Raw genomic sequence first — 22,134 nt, 5'->3', positions numbered from 1 at the left:
AGAGGGCAAAGCAAAGGGATTATCTGACTTTTTTGTTTGAAGGCAAAGATGCTTTTGTGTGTTGTAGCCTACGGGGTCATTCAGGTCCAAATTAAGTTTGTCGCTTCAATAATGTGAAAACAGGCATGATGCGGCAACTGTGCCACCTACAGCTGGACGAAATCGATGAATTGCATACATTTTTATAAACACGTTAATTTTGCATAATTAATCAAATGAATGTGTTAAATTGACAGCCCTATATTTTTCACATTTATTTTCAGATGTAATCCTGTATATAGTTAATTAAACTTAAATAATTAATTAATCTTAAATTGGGGGGAGGGAGACGATTTTTCCCATCACCTCTACTCCCAATGACCCCTGGGAACGAAGATGAGAAACCCACAGTCTGCATCATGTCTTCCTCATCATCATCATTATCCATCTGTCTACCGCTCCTCTGACTACAGCTTGAACCCTGCCGGAAATACAGGCCAATAGCCAGGCAGTCCCATCACAGAATGTGAGAACACCATACAGTAAACTAGAGATGATATTCCAGAAAGAGGGCAAGATAGGGAAGGGGTGAGGACTTGTCCCTGGGGATCTGGTCAATTAATCTTTTAACTGCACGGATAAGAGGCTTCTTCCTATCTTTACTGTGGAGCATTGACATAGTGTAGGTATGGGGGTTCCATGGTAAATGTTCATGCATTGCTGAGTGTCTTTCCCTGTGGAGAAATGCATTCAACAGAGTGAAGGAGAAAGGCTGAGAGATGGGAGCAAGCGAGAGAGAGAGAGAGAAAGAGTATGAGAGGGGGAGGGAGAGAGAGAGACAGAGAGAAAGAGTATGAGAGGGTGAGGAAGAGAGAGAGAGAGAAAGTGTGAGGGGGGAGAGAGGGAGAGAGAGAGCCTTGGTTGGTTTGGTGGGCTTTTTCCTCTAATTCATTTTTAATCTGTAAAAACTGATCAGATTCTAAAACATTGTTGCTCCAGCACTTCTTTTGATATCAGTGGGTCCAGACATAAAGAGCGTTCCCTTCAATACCCTGCTGCCCTCTGAGGCAGCTCTCCTCTGCTGCTAATTAGCGTGCTGCACAGCAGGCCCTCATTCTGGACAAACAAGCTGGAAAATAGGCAAGGCTACATCTTGAGGTAGAGAAACAAAATGCGGTCTACATCGAAATAACACACAAAAATGACACAGCCCACCCTTGTTTAGCTTATGCTAAACACGATTGGCATGGTCACTCAAACTGCAGACCTTTCATAACTGGGTTTCGGTCAAGTGTTACTGCAGTATTGAGACACGGTCACATTCAGAGCAGTACAGTATGTTATTGCTGATCGAGTGAGGCACAGTCACACATGGGTGCCTGTCTATCCCGTTATCTCCTCATGGCTTCAAACCTAAGGCCTACCCGGCTCTAATGCGATAAGACAGTCATCAGGCCTTGGGCACCATCTCAACCCTCAGCTCTCCACAGTCTCTGCAACTGCAGGTTATGTCTTTCAGTCTAGCAGTACAACATAAAACGCTGCTTTCGATTAACAATAACTACATTGTGTTTTTCACAGACATGTTAAAGAGGAAGGCTCTTTTTCGACAACCTGGACCTTATTTACGGAATATTATAAGACGTTTGACTCACCGAGATAACTTTGGTGTAATTCGGAGGCCTGGAGAAGAAATTTAAAATCCAGCGGGAGCCAAGTAGATCCATGTAATGGGAAATCGCTAGCTGTGCTTCCATAGAGCAAGGGCTTGTTGTGGTTTTCACATGCCTCTGTAATATGATCTAAACTTATTTAGAAACTAAATAAAGTTTCCCCACTTGCTCCAGCACGCATGCGCAGAGCACAGCGTGCAGACTGGCTATTCTCCGTCTTTAGGCTACACTCGCGGCTCACATTCTCTACGCTACGATTGGCTTCCATTCTAAGTCATCTTATACAGTATATCCTCAAAATCTGATAAATATTCAGCCATATTGCACACAATATTCCAGGCACCAACAAGCCGATCGTAGCATGGGGAAGCTTTATTTAGTTTCTAAAGATCATATTACAGAGGTATGTAAAAACCACAACAAGCCCTCGCTCTATGGAAGCACAACTAGCGATTCAGAAAAATCGATTGATGAAAACAACCGTTACGCCGCAGAAAATACATTTTTTAGAAGCTGCATTCTCTGTGCCCCATCCGCCACATCTTATAATATGCCGTCCGCCGCATCTTATAATATGCCGTAAATAAGGTCCAGGTTGTCGAAAAAGAGCCTTCACCTTTAAGACTGTTAGGAGCTGTACTATATGCACTGGTTGGAAGTATGATGCTGATCCTGTGACGCCTGTGAGACAATGTGGTGTGAAATCTAAGATGAAGAGGGCTGGGAAATGTGGGAATTGCTGAGATGAGAGTATACACCAAAATCAGAGGCACACTATCTGACAAGTGAAAATGAGGAGACCCGGCGATCAATACCACAAGCCAGTCAGTGTCACAGTATCAGCCTCTCACCAGATGGTAAAATCACTGTTCCTTCTCTTTCTTGACTCATGACTGCAACAATGCGTTTAATCTCCACAAATGTGCTGCTTTGATCACCTCTGAGACATCGAATCATACGTCCCACTCTGTAATAATATAGCCTTAGGGCTGCACAATTAATCGTGAATTAATCGAAATCGCGATTATGACCTCCACAATTAACTAATCGCACACTAATCGTGTGCTAGGACTACACGGACGAATCACAGGCGCTTATGCTGTCTGACCAATCACATGCGTTCCCGCTGAGTGCGCTGTGCGGAGCAATTTCACTAAGGTTGCGTTCACACCAGAAAGTCCGAATCAAGGACCAGACCAATTGAGTGAATTTGCAACATTGTTGCAGTTTTTTTTGGTCTGGTTCGCGTTCACACAATCATTTGTGTAATCGAACCAACACATGTAAACAAATGTCACGCAGTCATACAGGTTGCTCATCTATTGGCTAGAAAAATTACGAGGGAAAATCTATCAGTAACCGCATGTAATTAGATCAATCACTATTACAATTGAGCCGCAACAGCACATTGCATTTGCCATACTGGCGCTACTTGTAATTATTTGGTGCTCTGGCCAAATAACAACGGCGACCAATGACCGAATCTGGACGCGTGTAAACCATGAAGGCGCGCTGCTTTTGTCAATTCAAAGGAGTCGTAGGAGTTGATACCGCAGAATACGGGCCCTGATGGATGCCGTCGAGACCTTCTCTGTGTACCTATCACACAGGAGATGAGTGAGGTAGCTTTTCATTTAACTTCACTATATGCCAGTCCTCTCTATTGGAATCCATTTACCCGGCACCAACAAACAACGTGTCCACAGCTATATCAGAATTTTCTATAGGGTCTAGTGATGCACTAATAGCCAAATATTTGCGCTACTCACCAAGTACCAGAATTATGTCAGCATTGTAATCCAAATACGATATAATGCCCCTTTCGATTGAGAGGATGACAATAATATCTGTCCTGGGATGTGCGTAAAGAAGACCGTAGGCTATTGATTTCGAGGAAGTGCCCTCCACAAACAACTTAATTATGTTTTTGAAGAGCGATTTTACGGATTCGGGGTTGAGGTTACACTTCAGTGTCAAGCGAGGTGTTCAGACAGCAGCTCAGAGGTTTGGGGTTATTGTAGTTCAAGGCTGGTTCTGAATAAAAAGGGGGGCATTACTGAAATTTTCCCTTCTGCGTTAAGTTAATTGCAGAGTACTTCTGAAAATATTGTAGCCTTATTCTTCACACTGACGGCTGCCATGGAAACTGACCATGTCAATAGGAGAAAACTATTAAGTCTTTTAGTTAGCAGTCAGGCCAACAAGAGTGCTAGAAACCTGGAAGGATTCTGAAACTCCAATGCCGGAAAACAATAGTCCACCCTCATGTACACTGTATGCAATTAGGCAAACTGTCTAGCCATCATGCTGGTCAGTGACAATATTCACAGGGTTCAAAACTAGCAATTTCCACTGGTGGCACTCGTGCTACCAACTTTTTTAGCACATTATTTGGTCGAACCAACCGGAGATTGGTCACACCAATCTCCTCCGCTCCGCTGCTACCCCACACACGCACGCATGTGTGTGTGCTTGTGTGGCAGCCGCCGCACAGGAGTGGAGGAGAGACAGAGGTTGGTTGGTGGGGCGAGAGTTGGAGCGAGCAAAGGTGGACTAGGATGACGTAGCCTACGTTTGGTAGCAAACAGCCCAAAACGTTTTTTTGAGTTTTGATTGATTTTGGTATGCTGCAAACAACCTCTAGTTTATTGTGATACAAAATAGATTTTTATGAAACCGAATTGGACGTGGTTTTCAAGAGTTTATGAATGTAGCCAGAATGTGAAAATGAAACCTACTTGTCAGAACGTGAACATGGAACCTTAAAGGAGTAGTAAAGGGAAAAATCATGTTTAGCCCTGTTTTAAGGTTACTTATGATCATATACAATGGTTCAGATCAAAAAGTTGACAAAACTAGCACTTTTGAGAAAGTCTGATAATTGCTCTACCACCGTTTTGGTCATACAATGGATGTGGGTGGGCACCGTGAAAAATCATTCAAAAAACATGTTAAACTCTCAATTTCAAAAACAAGAAACTCACCGAGGTGTTAGTTGGCGTTCTGACATATAATTCGCCATAAAGTAAGATTCTAGTTCATCTGGAAAGGCTTTTTTAAATATTTAGCATAGAACTATTTAGTCGCAGCACATACGTGTGTAAACTTCCGCAAACTAGGTAGCCTAGCAACAGAAACAATAACAATAGCTACCGTAAGTAGTTCCGCTTCCTGAATCCCCTCTGCGGATTGATCTACACATCTACAACGGTTGCGTCAATACAAGTCAATGGATTTCATAAAATGATCAATAAAACCCTACAGGATTCATACTTTGCTGCGAATTTAATGTCAGAACACCAACGGACACCAATTACCCCCTCGGTGAGCTTATTGTCTTTGAAATCGAGAGTTTAACATGTTTTTTTTAAATTATTTTTCACGGTGCCCACCCACATCCATTGTATGACCTAAACGGTGGTAGAGCAATTATCAACTTTCTCAAAAGTGCTAGTTTTGTCAACTTTTTGATCTGAACCATTGTATATGATCATAGGTAACCTTAAAGCAATACATCGCGATATTTGGACCTTTACATGTCTGGTGCTAATTGGTTCTCCAATTAGATTCACGAAAAGTAAGCTGAATCGTCCAAACAGTCTACTCAGAAAGATAATACATTGACATGTATTACCTTTTAAAACTCGCGCCCCCGGGACGCAAGCATTCAGTCGAAGTGCGCATGCGCAACGTTGTGCTTAAACAACAGTAGTAGCTAACTATTCCGCCGTCTATGGATATCATGCATGGATGTATTAATAGAACATGCAATGATATAATGGCGGAGGTGAGAAATCCGAAGCGAAACATTACGGAGGAAGCCAGAAAAAGAAAAAGACAATCTGATAACTTTACGAGAAAACCGGAGAAAACGCTATGTATAGCTTTAAAACCTTAAAAATATTTTTCCCTTTACTACTCCTTTAACTTGGGCAAACTGACAGTCACAAGCCGTGATAAAATAAACCCACTCATGATTAAATCATGAACAAGAAATCAAGAAATATTTAAATATTTCTGCCTAAATGCGCCTTCAAAACCATAATGTAGTGCCCGCATTTTTATTTTCAACAATAGCTTGGGCCGCGCGCTCCGTGAGTGCTTTCTGTGGTCAACTCAAAAGACTTTGCGCGTGAAGGGATATTTTCTTCAGAAAGCCTATTACACAAAAATGTAGCAGCAAGCACTGTCAAGGACATGGAATCATGTTATTTATTGGAAACGTTACATTGATGATGTCCTTATGGTATTTGTGGGTACTGAATGTGAATTACTAGAGTTTAGGGATTATATCAACACCACACGCCCCACCCTTAAATTATCCATGGAATACAGTCCGAAACAGATTTACTTTTTAGACCTCTGCATTACTATTGACGAAAATGTGGGTCTTAAGATTACAATCTATCGTAAACCCACTGATAGGAATAGCATCTTACATGCCCGCAGCCATCATCCAAGGTGCTTGATTGAGAACATCCTGTATGGCCAATTTTGGTGCCTCAAGCGTATCTGTACTAGTCCATCTGACCTCAAGGTGAAGGCAGATGAAATGCATAAGAGATTCAGACAGAGGGGCTATAAGGAATCTGTCATCAGTACGGCCAAGGACAAGATGAAAAATGTAGAAAGTGAATCCCTCTTTATGCCCAACGACAAAGAAACTCAGAACAATAGAGTCACTTTTGTGTCCGAGTTTAACACCTCCTCTCAGGCCATTAGTAATATTGTCCGCAGACACTGGGGCATACTCAAGTGTGACCCTCAGTTGAAAGACATTGCTAGCCTACCGCCGAGATTTTGCTATAGAAAAGGCAGGAATAAGAGATGCTATTGTCTCTTCTGTTTATAAATCTCCTCACTCACTGCTCTAACACCATGAACACTAAGGTCTTCCAGTGTTTCCTGTGGAACTGGGCTGAGTTTCCCAGAGGCATCGTAGCGCTACGATCATCGTAGCGCTATGATGAACGCCATAGCTTACGATGAACGTAGCGCTACGATGCCTCTGGGAAACTCAGCCCTGATCTCGTGGTGTGGTGGTGTGTGAAAAAAAGAGTCCGATTTCAAAACCAAAGCGGGGGATCGGAGACCGCCCTTCTTCCTCTCTCCTGTCCCCTTCCTTCTCCTCTCTTGCGCTCCTCTCAACAACCTCTCTCTCTTCTCTCTCACCTGTGCCTCCACTCTGTGCCTGTGCCACAGTCCTGTCCTCTCCTACCACAATCTCTGCCTCTGCCTAAAAAAAACAATTAACTGAATAGTAGGCCTATAAAGATGGCCTAACTTATCTCATAAGGCTGGTAAAGTAATAGAGCTTAAAATGTAATTAATTACATGTAACTGGACAGGATCACTTAATAAATCATATGGTTTATAGACATATTTTAATCAGATGAATTGTAGGTTACCGTTATAACAGCAGCTGTAGATTTTGTTAAAAAGGTAAGCTAGTCTATAAACATGCCTAAATAATGCTTTTTCTGTTATTTTGATTGGCACTTTTTAGGTGGCTGGAGGAACATTAATGCAAGCTAGTGTTAGTTCAGCCAGCCCAAAAAAGTTTTGACACTCCAAATGGCTTGTTGAAGGGTTGAGCTTCCAGGGCAGGAGAAAGTGTGCTGACCATAAACAAACGACTGGGTTGTTTGATATCAACTTATGTACATTGGTAGGACCATCAGACAACATGTATATGATAAACACATTACAAAATTGATTTAGCATGTGTGGTGACCTTTAACAGAACAAAAACATAGCCTTCCATTCCTCCTTGTTTCTACCGTGTCCCATTGAACATCAACTTCACAACATTCTAGACCCCTGAAGGACATTCTAGACCCCTGAAGGACATTCTAGACCCCTGAAGAGAACAAATGAGTGTTCGCTCAGAAAGAGACGCTAGTTCCATCTACAGTAGCTTAGCAACAGCTTCCTGTCTATTGTGTCTGAGATGAGGAGGTGGGGCGGATATGGACCTATAACTCCCAAATAACTCTCCAAAAGGCTCCTTCGATGGAGAAAATGTGGTAATGGTCAATGGGGTGAAAACTGTACATTTATTTTCCCTCCCTCAAACAGAGACAAATCACATTGCCTCCCCTTGACTGACTTTGCTAACTAACATGGCCTTGTCTTTTATACTCTACAGTGCCACTATTAAGCAAGCAATGAGGCTTATGTCTACTACTCAATGTACAACGCCTGACAGAACTCATCACCCAAATACCAAGATAAAAGTATCATAGAGCCAGGAACATCATGTGTCCCGGTGTTACCTTAGCTGGGATCACACAGCTGAATCAGTGGAATAAGGAGAGCAAGGAGAGAAGTGAAGAAAGGTTTGAATAGATAGTGAAATGTTAGTTGCTGTGAGTTGGGGCGGTCATTGGATTTGAAGGGGATTTTAGGGCTGGGTGAGAAGTTGTGGGACTGCTGTAGGGCTATATTTACTTTCCTTACTGATGCAGGGATTAGTCATTGAGTTTAGATGTGTTATCTTTTACCTGTGTGTGTCTATCTCTTTCTTTCTCTGACCTGATGATGTATTTGCCATGATGTTGCACACTCCGGTACGGTAGATGGCGGTATGCACCTTTAACGTTGGTGCGCAATCCACCATTAAAGTGGCGGTACCATAGACAATAACGTTAGCTCGAAACAAAGATGGAGGCAGCTTTGTTTGCCACATCAGTAGTATCGGTGTGTATTGTTTGAGTTCACGAGTCAAAAAACGCATTCCTGTTAAAACTGTGAGTAGTAACGCGTGATTCACGAGCCTTATACATTTAATCTGTGCACTGCAGTGGCTAATGCCTAAACTAGCTTCATGTTTTCCACACTGATGATTGACCGCCATTTCCATCTGCAGTTTCTGGAGGAGGGAACTGTGTCGGTTGTCCCAGTATTGTGGCTCTCGAAAAAGGATTGGGTAAGAACATGTTTGTGTGAACAATGTTTCTGATTGGTGTGCTACTTTTCAATTGTACAGGGAAGCAGGTACTAACATGGTTTCAATCACAATTGCAGATGTGTTGCTGGCCAATGAACAAAGTCAACCAATGCAAAAAAGGATGGCTGAAATGTATTGATTATGGTACTTTATGGTTCTCAGCAGAAAACCGGTGGCCTGTCCACTCCGAGTAGGAAATGAGTCCTTACCCCAAGTGAAGGAGTTCAAGTATCTGGGGGTCGTGTTCACGAGTGAGGGAACCATGGAGAGGGAATTTGGAATCGGAGCAGCTGGTGCGGTTCTGCAGTCGCTTTACCGCACTGTTGTGACGAAAAGAGAGCTGAGCCAAAAGGCAAAGCTCTCGATCTACCGGTCTATCTTCGTCCCCACCCTCACCTATGGTCATGAAGGATGGGTCATGACCGAAAGAACAAGATCACGGATACAAGCGGCCAAAATTAGTTTTCTCCGGAGGGTGGCTGGGGTCCCCCTGAGAGATCGGGTGAGAAGTTCAGTCATCCGGGAGAGACTCGGAGTAGAGCCGCTGCTCCTTTGCGTCGAAAGGAGCCAGTTGAGGTGGTTCGGGCATCTAGTGAGGATGCCTCCTGGGCGCCTCCCTAGGGAGGTGTTCCAGGCGTGTCCGGCTGGGAGGAGGCCGCGGGGTAGACCCAGGACTAGGTGGCGGGACTACATCTCCACACTGGCCTGTGAGCGGCTCAAGATTCCCCAGGCAGAGCTGGTTGATGCTGCTAGGGAAAGGGATGTCTGGGGCCCCCTGCTGGAGCTGCTGCCTTAGCGACCCGACCCTGGATAAGCGGATGAAGATGGATGGATGGATGGACGTGAAATATTAATCACACTTAATAATTGCAATTTTAATATCAGGCAAATAATCACAATTATTATTTTTTGTCACAATCGTACAGCCCTACTGGTGCTTCCTGCCCAGACTGGCTGCTCTCTGCTGGAAGGAGAGTGCCCAGATGGAGGCCTGCCATCCTTACCCCCCTGACTAGTATGACCACCAGACTGGACCAGAGTCAGGCCAGACATCTGAGAGAGGGGGCTGGGGGGAGAGCGACCCCTTTCTGTGTGTCTAGCAGCTCAGCCTGGCCCAATCCCACAGCACTGAGACACACTTGTAGGGCCAGACCCCTCCATCTGTCTGCCCACTGCTTGAATCTGTCTCCATGCCAGCTAACCAGGCATGGCATTGTGAAGGACTGGGGGGGGGGGGCTGTGTGTGGATGGCTTTGGTCAGGGATATAACCACTTCTTAGAAATGGTGCACCGTCCAATCGTGTGACTGACCTATGTAGTCTCGAAAGGTGGAATGGTCAAAAACGCTTAGCTGAAGGGCTGAGGTGATGTGCTGTACCTTAGGTGAAGTTATGTACTACCTTAGGTAAAGGGCTGAGGTGATGTGTTGTGTAGTACCGACCTTGGAATGCTGCCCGTCTGACTGCCCTCGTCACTCGACGGCGTCTGTGTCCTCTCCTCTGTGACGGTACCCAGGGCCCGAGGACTCTGCTGCTGTCCCTCTGGCCTCTTCTGCACTCCAACCTGTGGCCGGTCCTCCTCCTCTTCATCCTCCTCCTCTCCCGTTTTCTTCCCTCGCTCCTCGCTCTCATTATCGCTCTCCTCCCCCAGGATGTCGTCTACCTGTTGGCAGAGGGGAGAGGGTTCAGCGACACGCCTTTTAGGCTGGCATTACACAAAGTAACTTTGACGCAACTTTAGTTGCTTCTCATTTATTTCATGTAACACGCCCGTAGCAATTAGGGCTGGGCGTATGATTTCCCAAAACGAGTTGATTCCGAGTCCAGGGTCCCGATTTGATTTCATTTCCAATTCGAAATCAATTCGGTAAGGGATATTTCAGTAACAACACTAATTTGGCTTGATATGAATGAGTCGCAGAGAACTAATGCTGTAAATTGTAGAAGGAAGAGCCCTCTAACCTGGTGCATTATTAAAAATATTAATGTTTACATTAAGAATTTGGACCAAAGCAGTACATTAATGTACTTTTTATTTAATATGACCAACACACAGCAGTCAACACAATATAGTGCAAGTTGCAACTCTACAGACTCTAAAGTCAGTGAGAGTGACCAGTCTGGAGAACTGAGTGTCTTTCCACAGATCATTTATTTTGAAATGTCCGCAAAATCAGAAGTTAGCGCCTTCCGTCAGCAAGGCGCTAACGGTTAGCTCTCTAGTTCTTTTCAATGCTAGCCAATGTCACCTAATGATCTGATTGATGATTCAGATGATCAGAATGATTATGTTACTACAGTAGGACCCCACTTATCCGAACCCAACGGGACCGAAGGTCGTTCGTATCTCTGAAATGTCCGGATGACTGAAACTTGAAAAACTTTAAAATGCACCAAATTCAATAGGTGGTATATACTTGTTTCATATAGACTCATAATAGACCGATAAATACCCTTAATTACTTGTGAAAATGCATCAAAATTGCAATTAAATAGCCAACTAAACTCATATAGCCTAGCCTATAATAGGTCTAAGTAGCCTATAATAAAATAAACAAATTTCCACTTGAATGGGGGCTTTGATCAAATACAGTACTTTATTCTCAAATGAGGCCCACGCTGTATCGATAGGCTACTGTATTCGCAGAACAAAATGGTATAGCCTAAAAACAACCCAACTACAATTAGAGCAAATGATAATCAATAAATAAATAAATTAAATGACAGACAAGTTGTCGTGTCTTAGGCTAATGTAGCCTAAAATAAAGTCTCTAAAACAACCGATGTAGGCTAACGTGGCCTAGGCTGTAGGCTATTATTTAACAAATACAGTAGGCCTAGTACTGTATGGGCTAATCTACATGCTCACAACACGTCTGTGGTCCTGAAGTCCATTAACTGGGAACGATAAATGACTCGATGCTCATCTGCTTCAGGTTGCTGACGCGCTTTCTTGCTGCCAAGGAATGCAGCTCTCGCAGCAGACTCGTTTGCATTTTGCGCTCTACATTAGAGTAACAAAGAAATGAAACGTGACAGTAGGCTACAGCCTACAGGCAACATGTAGGTCTACATACAGTTCTGTTTTTATTCACAGTAGTATACAGTACTGTAATGAGAATCCCACCAGTAACCAGATAGCAGTCTAAAAAAAAAAGAAATGTATTTTAAGCCTGTCCGGTAGACCGGGAGGTTCGGATCTCTGAAGTTCGGATGAGTGGGGTCCTACTGTAATGTGTTAGCTAGCTAGCTAAATGAAATGAAGTAGCTACTGGCAGTAGATAGCTAAACGTATAAGCTAGAGTGTTAGCTACGTAGCTAGCTAGCTCTAACGTTAGCTAGATAGCTAGTCTAGCACGCCCGACTAATGGGTTTAAAAGCTTAGCATCCACGGGAAAAAGCATTTCCAATCTTGGGATTTTTGAATCATAATGGTTCATTCAAATGAAGATTGATTTTGAATCATACTTTTTTTTTCAACCCAGCCCTAGCGGCAATTGATGAGTGATTATCTGCAACATGTTGCATCTAGTTGCATCTAATTCCAACAGTTTCCACTCTGAGCAACTAGTTGCAAGCAACACCAGTCTAAATGCAGATACTTGTCACATGACATTCCACTTAAAACATTCTCAGTCTCAATGCCAGACTCAGAGTTCTTTTGCTGATACACTACGTAAGCTACACATACTACATTACTGCATGCTGCAGATCTCTATGGGTGTGGGACACTTCATGCTAAAATCTGTTTTTCAAAACCTGGCAAATCATTGGTAGTACAGGTAAAAAAAACTTTTGCACATCTGTAGTGTGACAGGTGCGTAGGAGAGCCAAAGGCGAACCAACTGAAAAACAGAAAACTCCTGCACACTGTCCGTTACACTGCAATAATTTAATTCAACGTTTTGGTCAGTAGACCTTCATATTTCCTGATGAAGGTCTACCGACCGAAACATTGAATTAAACTATTCCAGTGTAACGGACAGTGTGCGGGAGTTTTCTGTTTTTCAATTCATTGGTAGTGCCAGAATCCCGGCGACACTAATCAGTAACAACTCTCGCGATCAGGCGCTCCTACCCAACCTGGCCCCGCCCATTTAACCTGGGCTAGCATCTCTCATTTGCTGCTACGACCTTTCACTCTTTCAATTTTGACCTGTCAATATGCCCTCAGAACACCCCATTAGCTGTTGAGAGACTCATCAGCTACTCTTCCTCGGGTCTCCAAAATCATCACTCAAAAAGTATAATACATACATACATACATACATAACATAGCGTATCTGAAAATTACAGTACATGCCAGCACTTCACATATGGATTACCCAGCATGTACAGTAACTGAGTATAATTGCTTTCTCTCCCTCCCTCTAGGGAGTACCACTCAGAAGCCATTTCCCTCTCGATGATTTAGCCCAGGAAATGAAGCAGTCAAGATGTAGGATATATAAATGGCTAAAATATCAGATATGCAGATTATCAAATTAATCAGATTAGAAAATTAATCTAGGTAGAAAATTTTAGGGTAGTGCTCTACTAAAATAACAATTTCACAAGTGAATGTCACATAATGGACATGTGCACGTGATGGAAGGTACTGTGTAGTCCACATTTTAGAGATGTGGAGAGTTCCGTTGATGCACAATGTATTTGTGAATATTGGATTTGATCAGGAACAACTTTTCTCTGTAAACTTCACAAAAATCTTGCTCAACTCCTCTGGAGAGTGTTATTATATCAAACTCACTACAATCAACATTATCAACCAATCAACACTACAATCAATTTACAGTACAAGCAACGTCTGTGTCAGTGCATTGATCAGTATATGTTCAATGTCACAAATTAAACTCTGGGGAGTTAACTAACAGATTAGCTCATTAGCAACAGGTTTCACAGGCTGGCTCTCTGGGGCAGAGTAGACCGGGGATAAATGGCTGGTCCTCCTGTGAGGGCAGAGCTGGCTCATTATGGGGTCCAACCATGCATGCTCATTAGAGGCCTGTACAGTAGCTGGCAATTTAGACAAGTTAGAAAGTGATAATGTCAGACTCAGACATACTTGATCTAGAGCCCTGAGGAAACAAATTATCCAAACATGTTAGACCCATGTCTGCCCGCCCCATTACATTTCTTAAATCAAATACGAATAGATAGACTCCTGAAGGCATATGGGAGATATGAGACTCTAGACTCTATAAATGTTTTTTCCCAGTTTGTACAGTAGCTTGACCGCAAAAGAGAGTGACTCAGACTCAGACCAATGACATGTTTCCCTAACAGATATTGCTAGACTCTATTTAACCATGCCAGTTCCACCTGGCTTATGTGCGTGGCTGGCTTGTTTCTGTGCAGGACTGGTAGGACGGAAGCTAGTCATGCCACTGAAATAGCTGTGAATTGAAATGACATTAAATAATGTCTAATAAATTAAGATAGGTCTTGTCGCCTGGACACATCACTTACAATGCTTCCAATGCTAATCCAGCACAATAAGAGTGGGATAGCCAATTAGCTCATGATGAGCTCACAACAACTAGCAGCAGCTTCCATAACATTAATGGTAGCGGTCAGTGGCTAACGTTACCTATTTTGCTGCAATTGGTTCAACTTCTGTTTCGGGACAATGGTAAAGGATAAACCCATATAACACAAGCCTAGTGGACCTACAGCAGGTCCTCGATGGATGCTCCACCACCATTCCACCGGTAGGTTATTGTCTATATCCTAGGCCCATTGGCCCAAGGCTTATGGATTTCTATTGCTAAATTAACTTACTCTGAACATTTTTTGGGTAACCCTTCCTTTCATAGTCACCCAATTACTAAACATTTACCTGGTAAATACATGCGAAGTATAGCCTAATATATAATGGGTATTTACTGAGACACCTATACTGTAGGTATAATTTCAAAATCATCCACCATAGCTCCATAGCTTCTATAACATCCAGTGACAAAATATTGTCCACACCGAGGCTTGCCTCCATGAGGTTTGAAACTGCGACCTTCGGCTTGGGAGGCGAACTCCCTAACTACTAGGCCACGGAGGATCTGGAAAATGTGATGGTCTGGGACCGTCTTGTGGTAGCAACATAGAACTGCAGGTTATGGGACCACTGCCTCTTGTGGTAGTAACATCGGTCAACAACCCGACAGAGGAAGGGAGGGAAGGAGGGAGGGAGTGACAACCAGACGTGTTGTCTTTGGTGTGCTGGCTTACAGCCACGCACAAATAAGTGTCTCCCCAGCTGTACTTTGTTCGGTTTGGCCTTGAGCTGCCATGCTGCAGTCATTTCAGCCGTTAACATTTACCAGTACAGGAGTCACTGCTATGAACGGACCACCATAATAAGTATTTGAATAACTCAGCAAGACACGTTGTAATTCCCAGTAAAATACCATTCTGCTTGAAGAAATATGCATGGCCCTTAGTTGGGCTGGTTGAACTAACCAACAAGTCATTATATGACCCCTTAAAGCACATTAGACAACTACAAATAAATTCAAGGCTTCATATACTGTACTCACATCCCTGCAGTCAATAAGAATGAAGTGGAACAATCTCTGTCTCTGGAGAGCAAGATGGAAGATGCAATATGACAAGCAAATCACCAAGGAAAGCCAGCGTCAGCTCTGTGGATTAAAGAGATTTTAAAAGCACACAAGATAGCCTCTGGCTTTCATTAAAATGCTTTATGAACACAGGATTATGATCCACCAGCAGAGACACAGGAATCCACAAACAGTGTGCATCTGTGCTCCTCTAACCACCTACCAAAACAGACACATTGATGACACGCTTCCTTTATCAAAATATATATCAAAATCCTCTCTCTGGGACTCTTTAGGTTGTAGATATAATGAAGATTTATTGGTAAACATTAATTTGAAAGACACTACTTGAAAGAGAGACACAGGTCTGTGTGAAGCGTTAGGAACAGAATAGTCTGTGAAGAAATACACTCTGACAAGAGGAGCAAATCAAAGCTGTTCTTCCGAGCCTGTGGCTACCCCTGTAGGCAGAGAGATGGGGTGTGCATCAGTGTCCGCAAATCACAACCCTAGCCCAGTCCAACCATGGTTCACCCTGTCAGAACACTTCTTATACTGGCTCCAGCAGAGAGCCAGGCGCTAACAATTTCCTGGCTGTAATAAGAGGCCAAGCCGAGAGAGCATGCTGAGCAGCCTTTCAGAGTTCAGCGTGGCGGCCACTCAGAGGACTTTTGCTCAGAGTGCCGGAGTGTTCCAGAAGCCCAGCCACTCTGGCGGTATAGAAGTGGTATTCAATTCTTAATATAATTATTATTCTTACCATGCTGATTCATCCCGCGAGCACAAGACAATCAGAAACTTCAGAAGGAGCCTAGCTGGTGAATTCAGAGCAAATCACCCTGGGGTTCTTCAACAACAGGCTTGAGAAAACAGAACAGAATGGTTTCTGAAGGAGCTTGGCGGCAGAGCAACAAACTAGTTCAAGAGACGCTATTGAATCAGTGTCCATCTATGCAAATTTGCAAAGATTTTGCTTCTCTCAAGTCAATGTGACTGTAAACGATACACACACACACACATTCAGATAGGAGTTAAACTGGTTCCTGGGCACATCAATATCCATCTGGCCACACCAATATCCATCCAGGAAGATGGACATTCTCATTGACAGCAGGACATCAGAACCAGCATTATTATGTGCATCAGCATCTTTCTCATTTAATTCATTTCTCTCTCTGCTTTACTTCTAATGAAAGAGATGGACATGATGTCCCGATGGACTGTTCACTATGTTCTGGGGTAAAGATAATGAGGAAGCAAACAACTGAGCATGCATACAGTACTTTGTAGTCTATTCTCCAATGTATTGGTTGAAAACAAACTTTATTTTTCCAAGGGCCTCAAGCTAAATCTAGAAACTGTTTAGGGACTGGTATGGCATGCCAATCAGGATGATTGACAGGAGAGAGCCAGCTTAGACACACATGACTGTCTTACTGTAGCTCAAATATGCACATCTATTTTCACGACACAGTGAAATGTCTAAATTCGAATAAGTGCATTCCACGTAGGTAGTCAAGAGTATTCTATTAATACTCGCCGAATCATAAGTGCAGCACCTTTCTAAACAAGCATTTAAGAGCTTAACCTACAGTAGTAGTGCTAAAGTAAACGTGCTAAATACAAAGTGCTAGGAGGAAGGGGCAGGGTAGTACTTCTTGAAGGGGTGAGTCCTCAGCCTGCGGCAAAAGATGGGCAGCGACTCTGCTGTCCTGACATCAGTGGGGAGTTCTTTCCACCACTGTGGGGCCGGGAGAGAAAAGAGCCGTGACCAGGTCGATCGGCCGCAGGGGCCTCAGAGCGACGGGACAACCTGTCGCCTCGAGGCAGCAGAGTGGAAGTAGTAGGAAGGAGCCGTTCCTTCTATTAAGTATTCATGAGTTGTGATTCAGATGTTGGTCTCACTGGACATAAGTGAGCACTGAGCAGGTCTTGGGTCATGGTTTTGAACCAGGAACTTTCGGAGTCATCATGTTGACTCCAATGACTCTGGTGTGAGAATGCACCCTCCTCCTCTGTAGTGGTGTTAGAAAGGGAACCCAACATCGGGCCCCATCACTCACGGTCCTGTAGCAGAGCTCTACCACCCCTAACCTCCCTCTACGCAATGTCTCTTTAAGACAAAGACCCTAAAGAATGCTCATTGAACAGAAAGATAGATTTTAATTGCAGAAAGTACAGTTTGAGTACAGTATAGTGAGGATAACTTTCAGGAAGATCAGTAAGGCACCAGGCCCGGACAACATCAGCCCCAGGTTGCTTAAGGAATTCGAGACTGGTTCTGCAGCACCTTAGGCCCATGGTGAGCGGGTTCCTGGACCCACTGCAGTTCACGTACCAGGCCAGAATCAGCATGGACAATACCATCATCTACCTACTCCACAGAGCTTACTCACACCTGGAGAGGCCAGGAAGCACGGTGAGAGTCATGCTCTTTGGCCTTCAGAGTGCATTCAACGCCATCCTGCACCTCCAGCTAAAAGAGAAGCTCCCAGCCATGCAGGTACAGTAGACCACAACATGGTGGCCTGGATCACGGACTACCTCTCTGGCAGGCTACAATATGTCTGACAGCAGGGCTGCCTGTCTGAAGTGGTGATAAGCAACACCGGCACCTCCAAAGGATTCGTTCCGTCACCTTACCTGTTCACTCTCTACACCACCGACTTCAGCCACAACACAAGGGCAGACAATGAGGAGGAGTACAGGGATGTGGTCAGGAGATTCGTATGGTCGGAGGAAAAGCAGCTCCAAATCAGCAAAACCAAGGAGCTGCTGGAGGACTTTAGAAGGAACAAGAGACTTCCAACCCCTATTTACCATCCAAGGGGAGGAAACTGAGATGGTGGACTCATAGTTCCTGGGATTGCATTGAACAACAAACTGGTCTCGACAGACAACACTGAGGTCCTCTATAGGAAAGAACACTGAGATCCTCTATAGGAAAGGACAGAGCAGACTGTTCTTCCTTAGGAGGCTCGGGTCCTCTGATGTGTGAAGGCTGCCGCAGATGTTCTACCAGTCTGTGGTAGCCAGCACACTGTTCTTCGCCGTGGCCTGCTGGAGAGGCAACACTAGGTCTGGGGAGACAAACAAACTGAACAAGCTGGTGAGGAAGGCCAGCTCTGTCGTGGAGCAACATCTGGACAGCCTGGAAGCTGTGGTGGAGAGGAGGATGAGGGGTCAACGGAAGTCCATCCTGGACAACCCGTCTCATCCCCTCCATGACGAGCTGTGGCAGATGGGGAGCACCTTCAGCCACAGGCCCATCCCACCTAGGTGCAATACAGAACGGTTCAGGCACTCCCTTGTGCCAGTGGCCATCAGACTCTATAACAGTGCCTGAGTGCTCCTGAGTGTTGTGGATGTTCATGTATGTACCGTAATTTCCGGACTATAAGCCGCAACTTTTCCCCCATGCTTTGAACCCTGCGGCCTATACAACGGTGTGGCTAATCTATGGATTTTTACAGCTAACGGCCACTAGGGGACCTTCTAAACCTCTCTCTATGGCCGGTCCACATCCCCCACCTTTAAGCGGCGGGCTCCAGCAGGAAAGGTCGGAGGCCAGAAAAGTGTGTGAGACAGGCAGTTCGCGCGAACACCGAAAGCAAATGTGGATCCAAATGCAGTACGAGAGACAGAACGAGAGCAAGACAGACATTACGAGAGCGACAGTGTGCGCAAAGGAAGTTTTCATGCACAAGCCCTCATTATGGAAAACAAACTTTTAAAAAGGAAGAAAAAAAAGAAAGCCGGGACGTGCGCTGGGAGCGCACCGTTTACGGTATTATTTCTGCACAGTGAGTGTACACGTTTCGAATGCTGTTAAACGTGAAAGTTTGTGTGTCTGAAACGCTATGTGATACAGTACAGTTTACACAGCACAGTAAATGTTCCGTACTATTGCACTAAATGGTAACATTTGAATAAGTTATGCAAATATGCAACTTGTTTGTTGAAATGTTAATAAAATGGAAGCTTCCCCAAACAGCCATCTCTTTCCCGATAATCCCCTCTGTGCACGAACCCTTACATATGGTAATTAAAGGATTAACATGGTAATTCAATATAACACTTTCCAGATATCTTTAGGCAACAACAAAACAAATGTGTTTAACTATTTCAGAATTCATCCATAAAAATTCTTTTAAAATATGTTTTTATAGGTCTGAATCTGCCACTCAAAAAGTTCACTCACTCAAAACTGGGCGTGATTCATTACAACTGATTGACAGTTCTCTGAGCAAATGACCAACTGGAATCATTATGATTGACAGACGTGTGCCCCGTTACCATAGCTACCACCGCTCCGAGCTAGACAACAAGAGCTAGATCGCACAACAGCCAGATCAATAGCCATTTTTCTAGCTGCTAACCAGGGGCATTTACAAAGTCCTTAATATTATATTAACCCCCAAACATTATAAAGATACACGCTACCTAACAGGCCGTATCCTCGAATTTGCATTAGGCCTATTTGGGAAAAGTACGATAAAAGTATAACGAGGACACGTCTCCCCCACGACACCGAGGAAAAGCCCCCTGCAGCCGGCCACGCAAGCTTGGAGGCTTGGGCTATTAGACTAACGATATAGCTTTCAGCCAGCTACCAGTACCTATTTAGTCAAATAATTGCAATTGTGGGTCTTGCCAGAAGACAGATCATTTGCGCTGTGAAACCGACATAACATCCGCATTGTTCACCAGTCTAACGTTATTTATCTTAGTAGGTGTCCAACAAAGCCAGTTGAACACTGAAACGTTACTGTTCTGGGTTCAACATCTGTCAGTTGTGGTGATGTAAGGAATCGAGCGGAATACCACTGCAATAACTGATTATTGGTCAGATCAATTATTATAGCTCATTTCACATACAAAGGCAACACAATACATTTTGCAGAAAGGGGCTGGGGATGTAGCCTACATATAGGCTAGCCTACTGATCCTACTAATATGTGGCAGACTGCATGCGTAGCGCAGCGATTCAACATAATCGATGAGTTTGGAGACAGAGGGCCGTGCACCAAGACTCCGTGAGCGCAGCGGTCAAGGGCTAGCCTACTCCAGAGTCTGGAGACTAACAGGTCATGCAGTCAATAGATCTCGTTTTGAATGTTATTGTAATGCCCTCTGGTTATAATAGAATATCGCTACTGGAGCTGTTTAATCCCAAAATGCGCAATGCTTCCTGAAGTTGGGTCGGATCGAGGTGCTGGGATGATCAACATTATGTGGAGCAGATGCCACAGTGATGATAAGCCTTACACAACTTTCAGAATGTTTTGCAGAATTACAATTATTTGGAGTTGTAAATTATGAAAGGAACATAACTTGACTTAATATCTTCACCTCCACCCACCCTGAAATGTAGTCATAATTTTAGCACAGTAGCCTCTATATGCGCATCACAACGCTGCAATACAAGACCTTAGGACAAACGATTCAGTACACAGCAGGTGTGTTTGATCAAGTTAAGATCTCAATGTGAGAATAAATAAATGACAAAAACCCGCACGGGTAGGACTACGTCTTTATTTTCCGAGGTAATTGTTGCGCATACAACATGACATTAAATTAAGACATAGGCTACTTTCTCATAAAACAGGGCGGTGTTGTAACATATTTATAATATCATTAGGTTACATTGGCTGCAACCTGTCCTCCAGGACCTGCACACCTCCAGAGCCCTGAAGCGCGGGACCTGGACCTCCCGAGTCCCAGGATTGGAAATGTAGTGATCTGGCTACAAGAAAAGAGGGCAAATTATAAAAGCGATTAGTAATAGCATCGTTATTTTGCATATGCAAAACAGCATAAATAACAACAATAGGCTATTTATCAGTAAGTCTACATTATATCGAATGAAGTTTGAGCGAGAGATAATCGGGAGATTCTTGTGGAGACAAACTGACTTATATCCAACTTTGACTTCGTAACGTTGCCTATTGTATTGGCCTATACAACAAAGCACGCTCACAACAGTATGGTAGGATATCGCTTCGGAAACCCTACAGCACAGTTTGCACCTGGTGCAAGTAGATTTGATGCCAGGGAAGAGTACAGTATGGTGCGCTGTGTCTCTGCCATTGCACTGGAGGGCTAACGTTACCAAAAGCAAATGCATTGAGAGCTAACGTTAGCATGCTAGGATAATTAACACAGCTAGCTGACATTCCAAACATTAGGCTAGCTAACGTCAACATGCTGGATAAAGACAGATAGCTAGCTGGATCAGACAGCTTTTTAAAAACTGTTGCCAATTACAGCTAACGTTATGGTTCGTTTATCTAACATTAGCTAGGTTGGCTACTCAGACACGGAGATCATGGTAAAAACTTCCCAATATGTATGACAACCACAAATACAATTAGGCCTATAAAACGTACAAATCAATTAGGCCTATAAAACGTACAAATTATATAAAATTAAGAGACTGCAACTATTCAATAATTCTCAAGATGAGAAAGGGTTCAGAGCTGCCTTACCATGTTGGATAGATGGTGAAACGGCGCAGACAGCAGGTGCGGGAGCCAGACAGGTTTCTGTTGGAGGCGGTGCAGGGGAGTGGAGGCGGGATTTTCAAACTTTAGGGTGACGTCAACTAAGGGAAAAACGTCACGAATTCGGAGTATTTTTACCCCGAGTCAAATTGGACTGAAAATGTTACGCTTCCAGTTTCTCAAAAACGACAAAACGGATATATTTAATGTTTTTATTGTGTTTCTTCAATGTCCTATTGTGCAAATAGCACGTTCAAACTCAAAAAAAGTGAAAATTACCATGTTAATCCTTTAAATATTAAAACACCTGCGGCTTATAGTCCAGTGCGGCTTGTATATGTACACATTTGTTTTTTTCCCTAAATGTAGCTGGTGCGGCTTATATTCAGGTGCGCTTTATAGTCCGGAAATTACGGTATGTGTGTTCAGTGTTTCCCCTACCATTGCCTAGGAAGGGTGGCCCGCCCCCTCAACGGG

At 43.8% G+C, this 22,134-nt stretch overlaps 1 protein-coding gene across 1 annotated transcript in view; it reads right to left on the bottom strand.

Annotated features, from left to right (window-relative positions):
• ctdp1 (CTD (carboxy-terminal domain, RNA polymerase II, polypeptide A) phosphatase, subunit 1) overlaps window positions 1-22,134 on the bottom strand; it is a 129,074-nt gene that overhangs the window by 34,869 nt on the left and 72,071 nt on the right. The window contains exon 12 of the mRNA XM_084455535.1: window positions 10,043-10,263. Within this exon, the coding sequence (XP_084311661.1) occupies window positions 10,043-10,263 (221 nt within the window). The remainder of the gene's footprint in view (window positions 1-10,042; window positions 10,264-22,134) is intronic.

Source organism: Borostomias antarcticus (assembly GCF_949987555.1).
Source record: "Borostomias antarcticus genome assembly, chromosome: 21".
Classification (NCBI taxonomy): domain Eukaryota; kingdom Metazoa; phylum Chordata; class Actinopteri; order Stomiiformes; family Stomiidae; genus Borostomias; species Borostomias antarcticus.
Note: the sequence above shows the minus strand (reverse complement) of the source record. Positions and strands in the feature narration are given on the sequence as shown.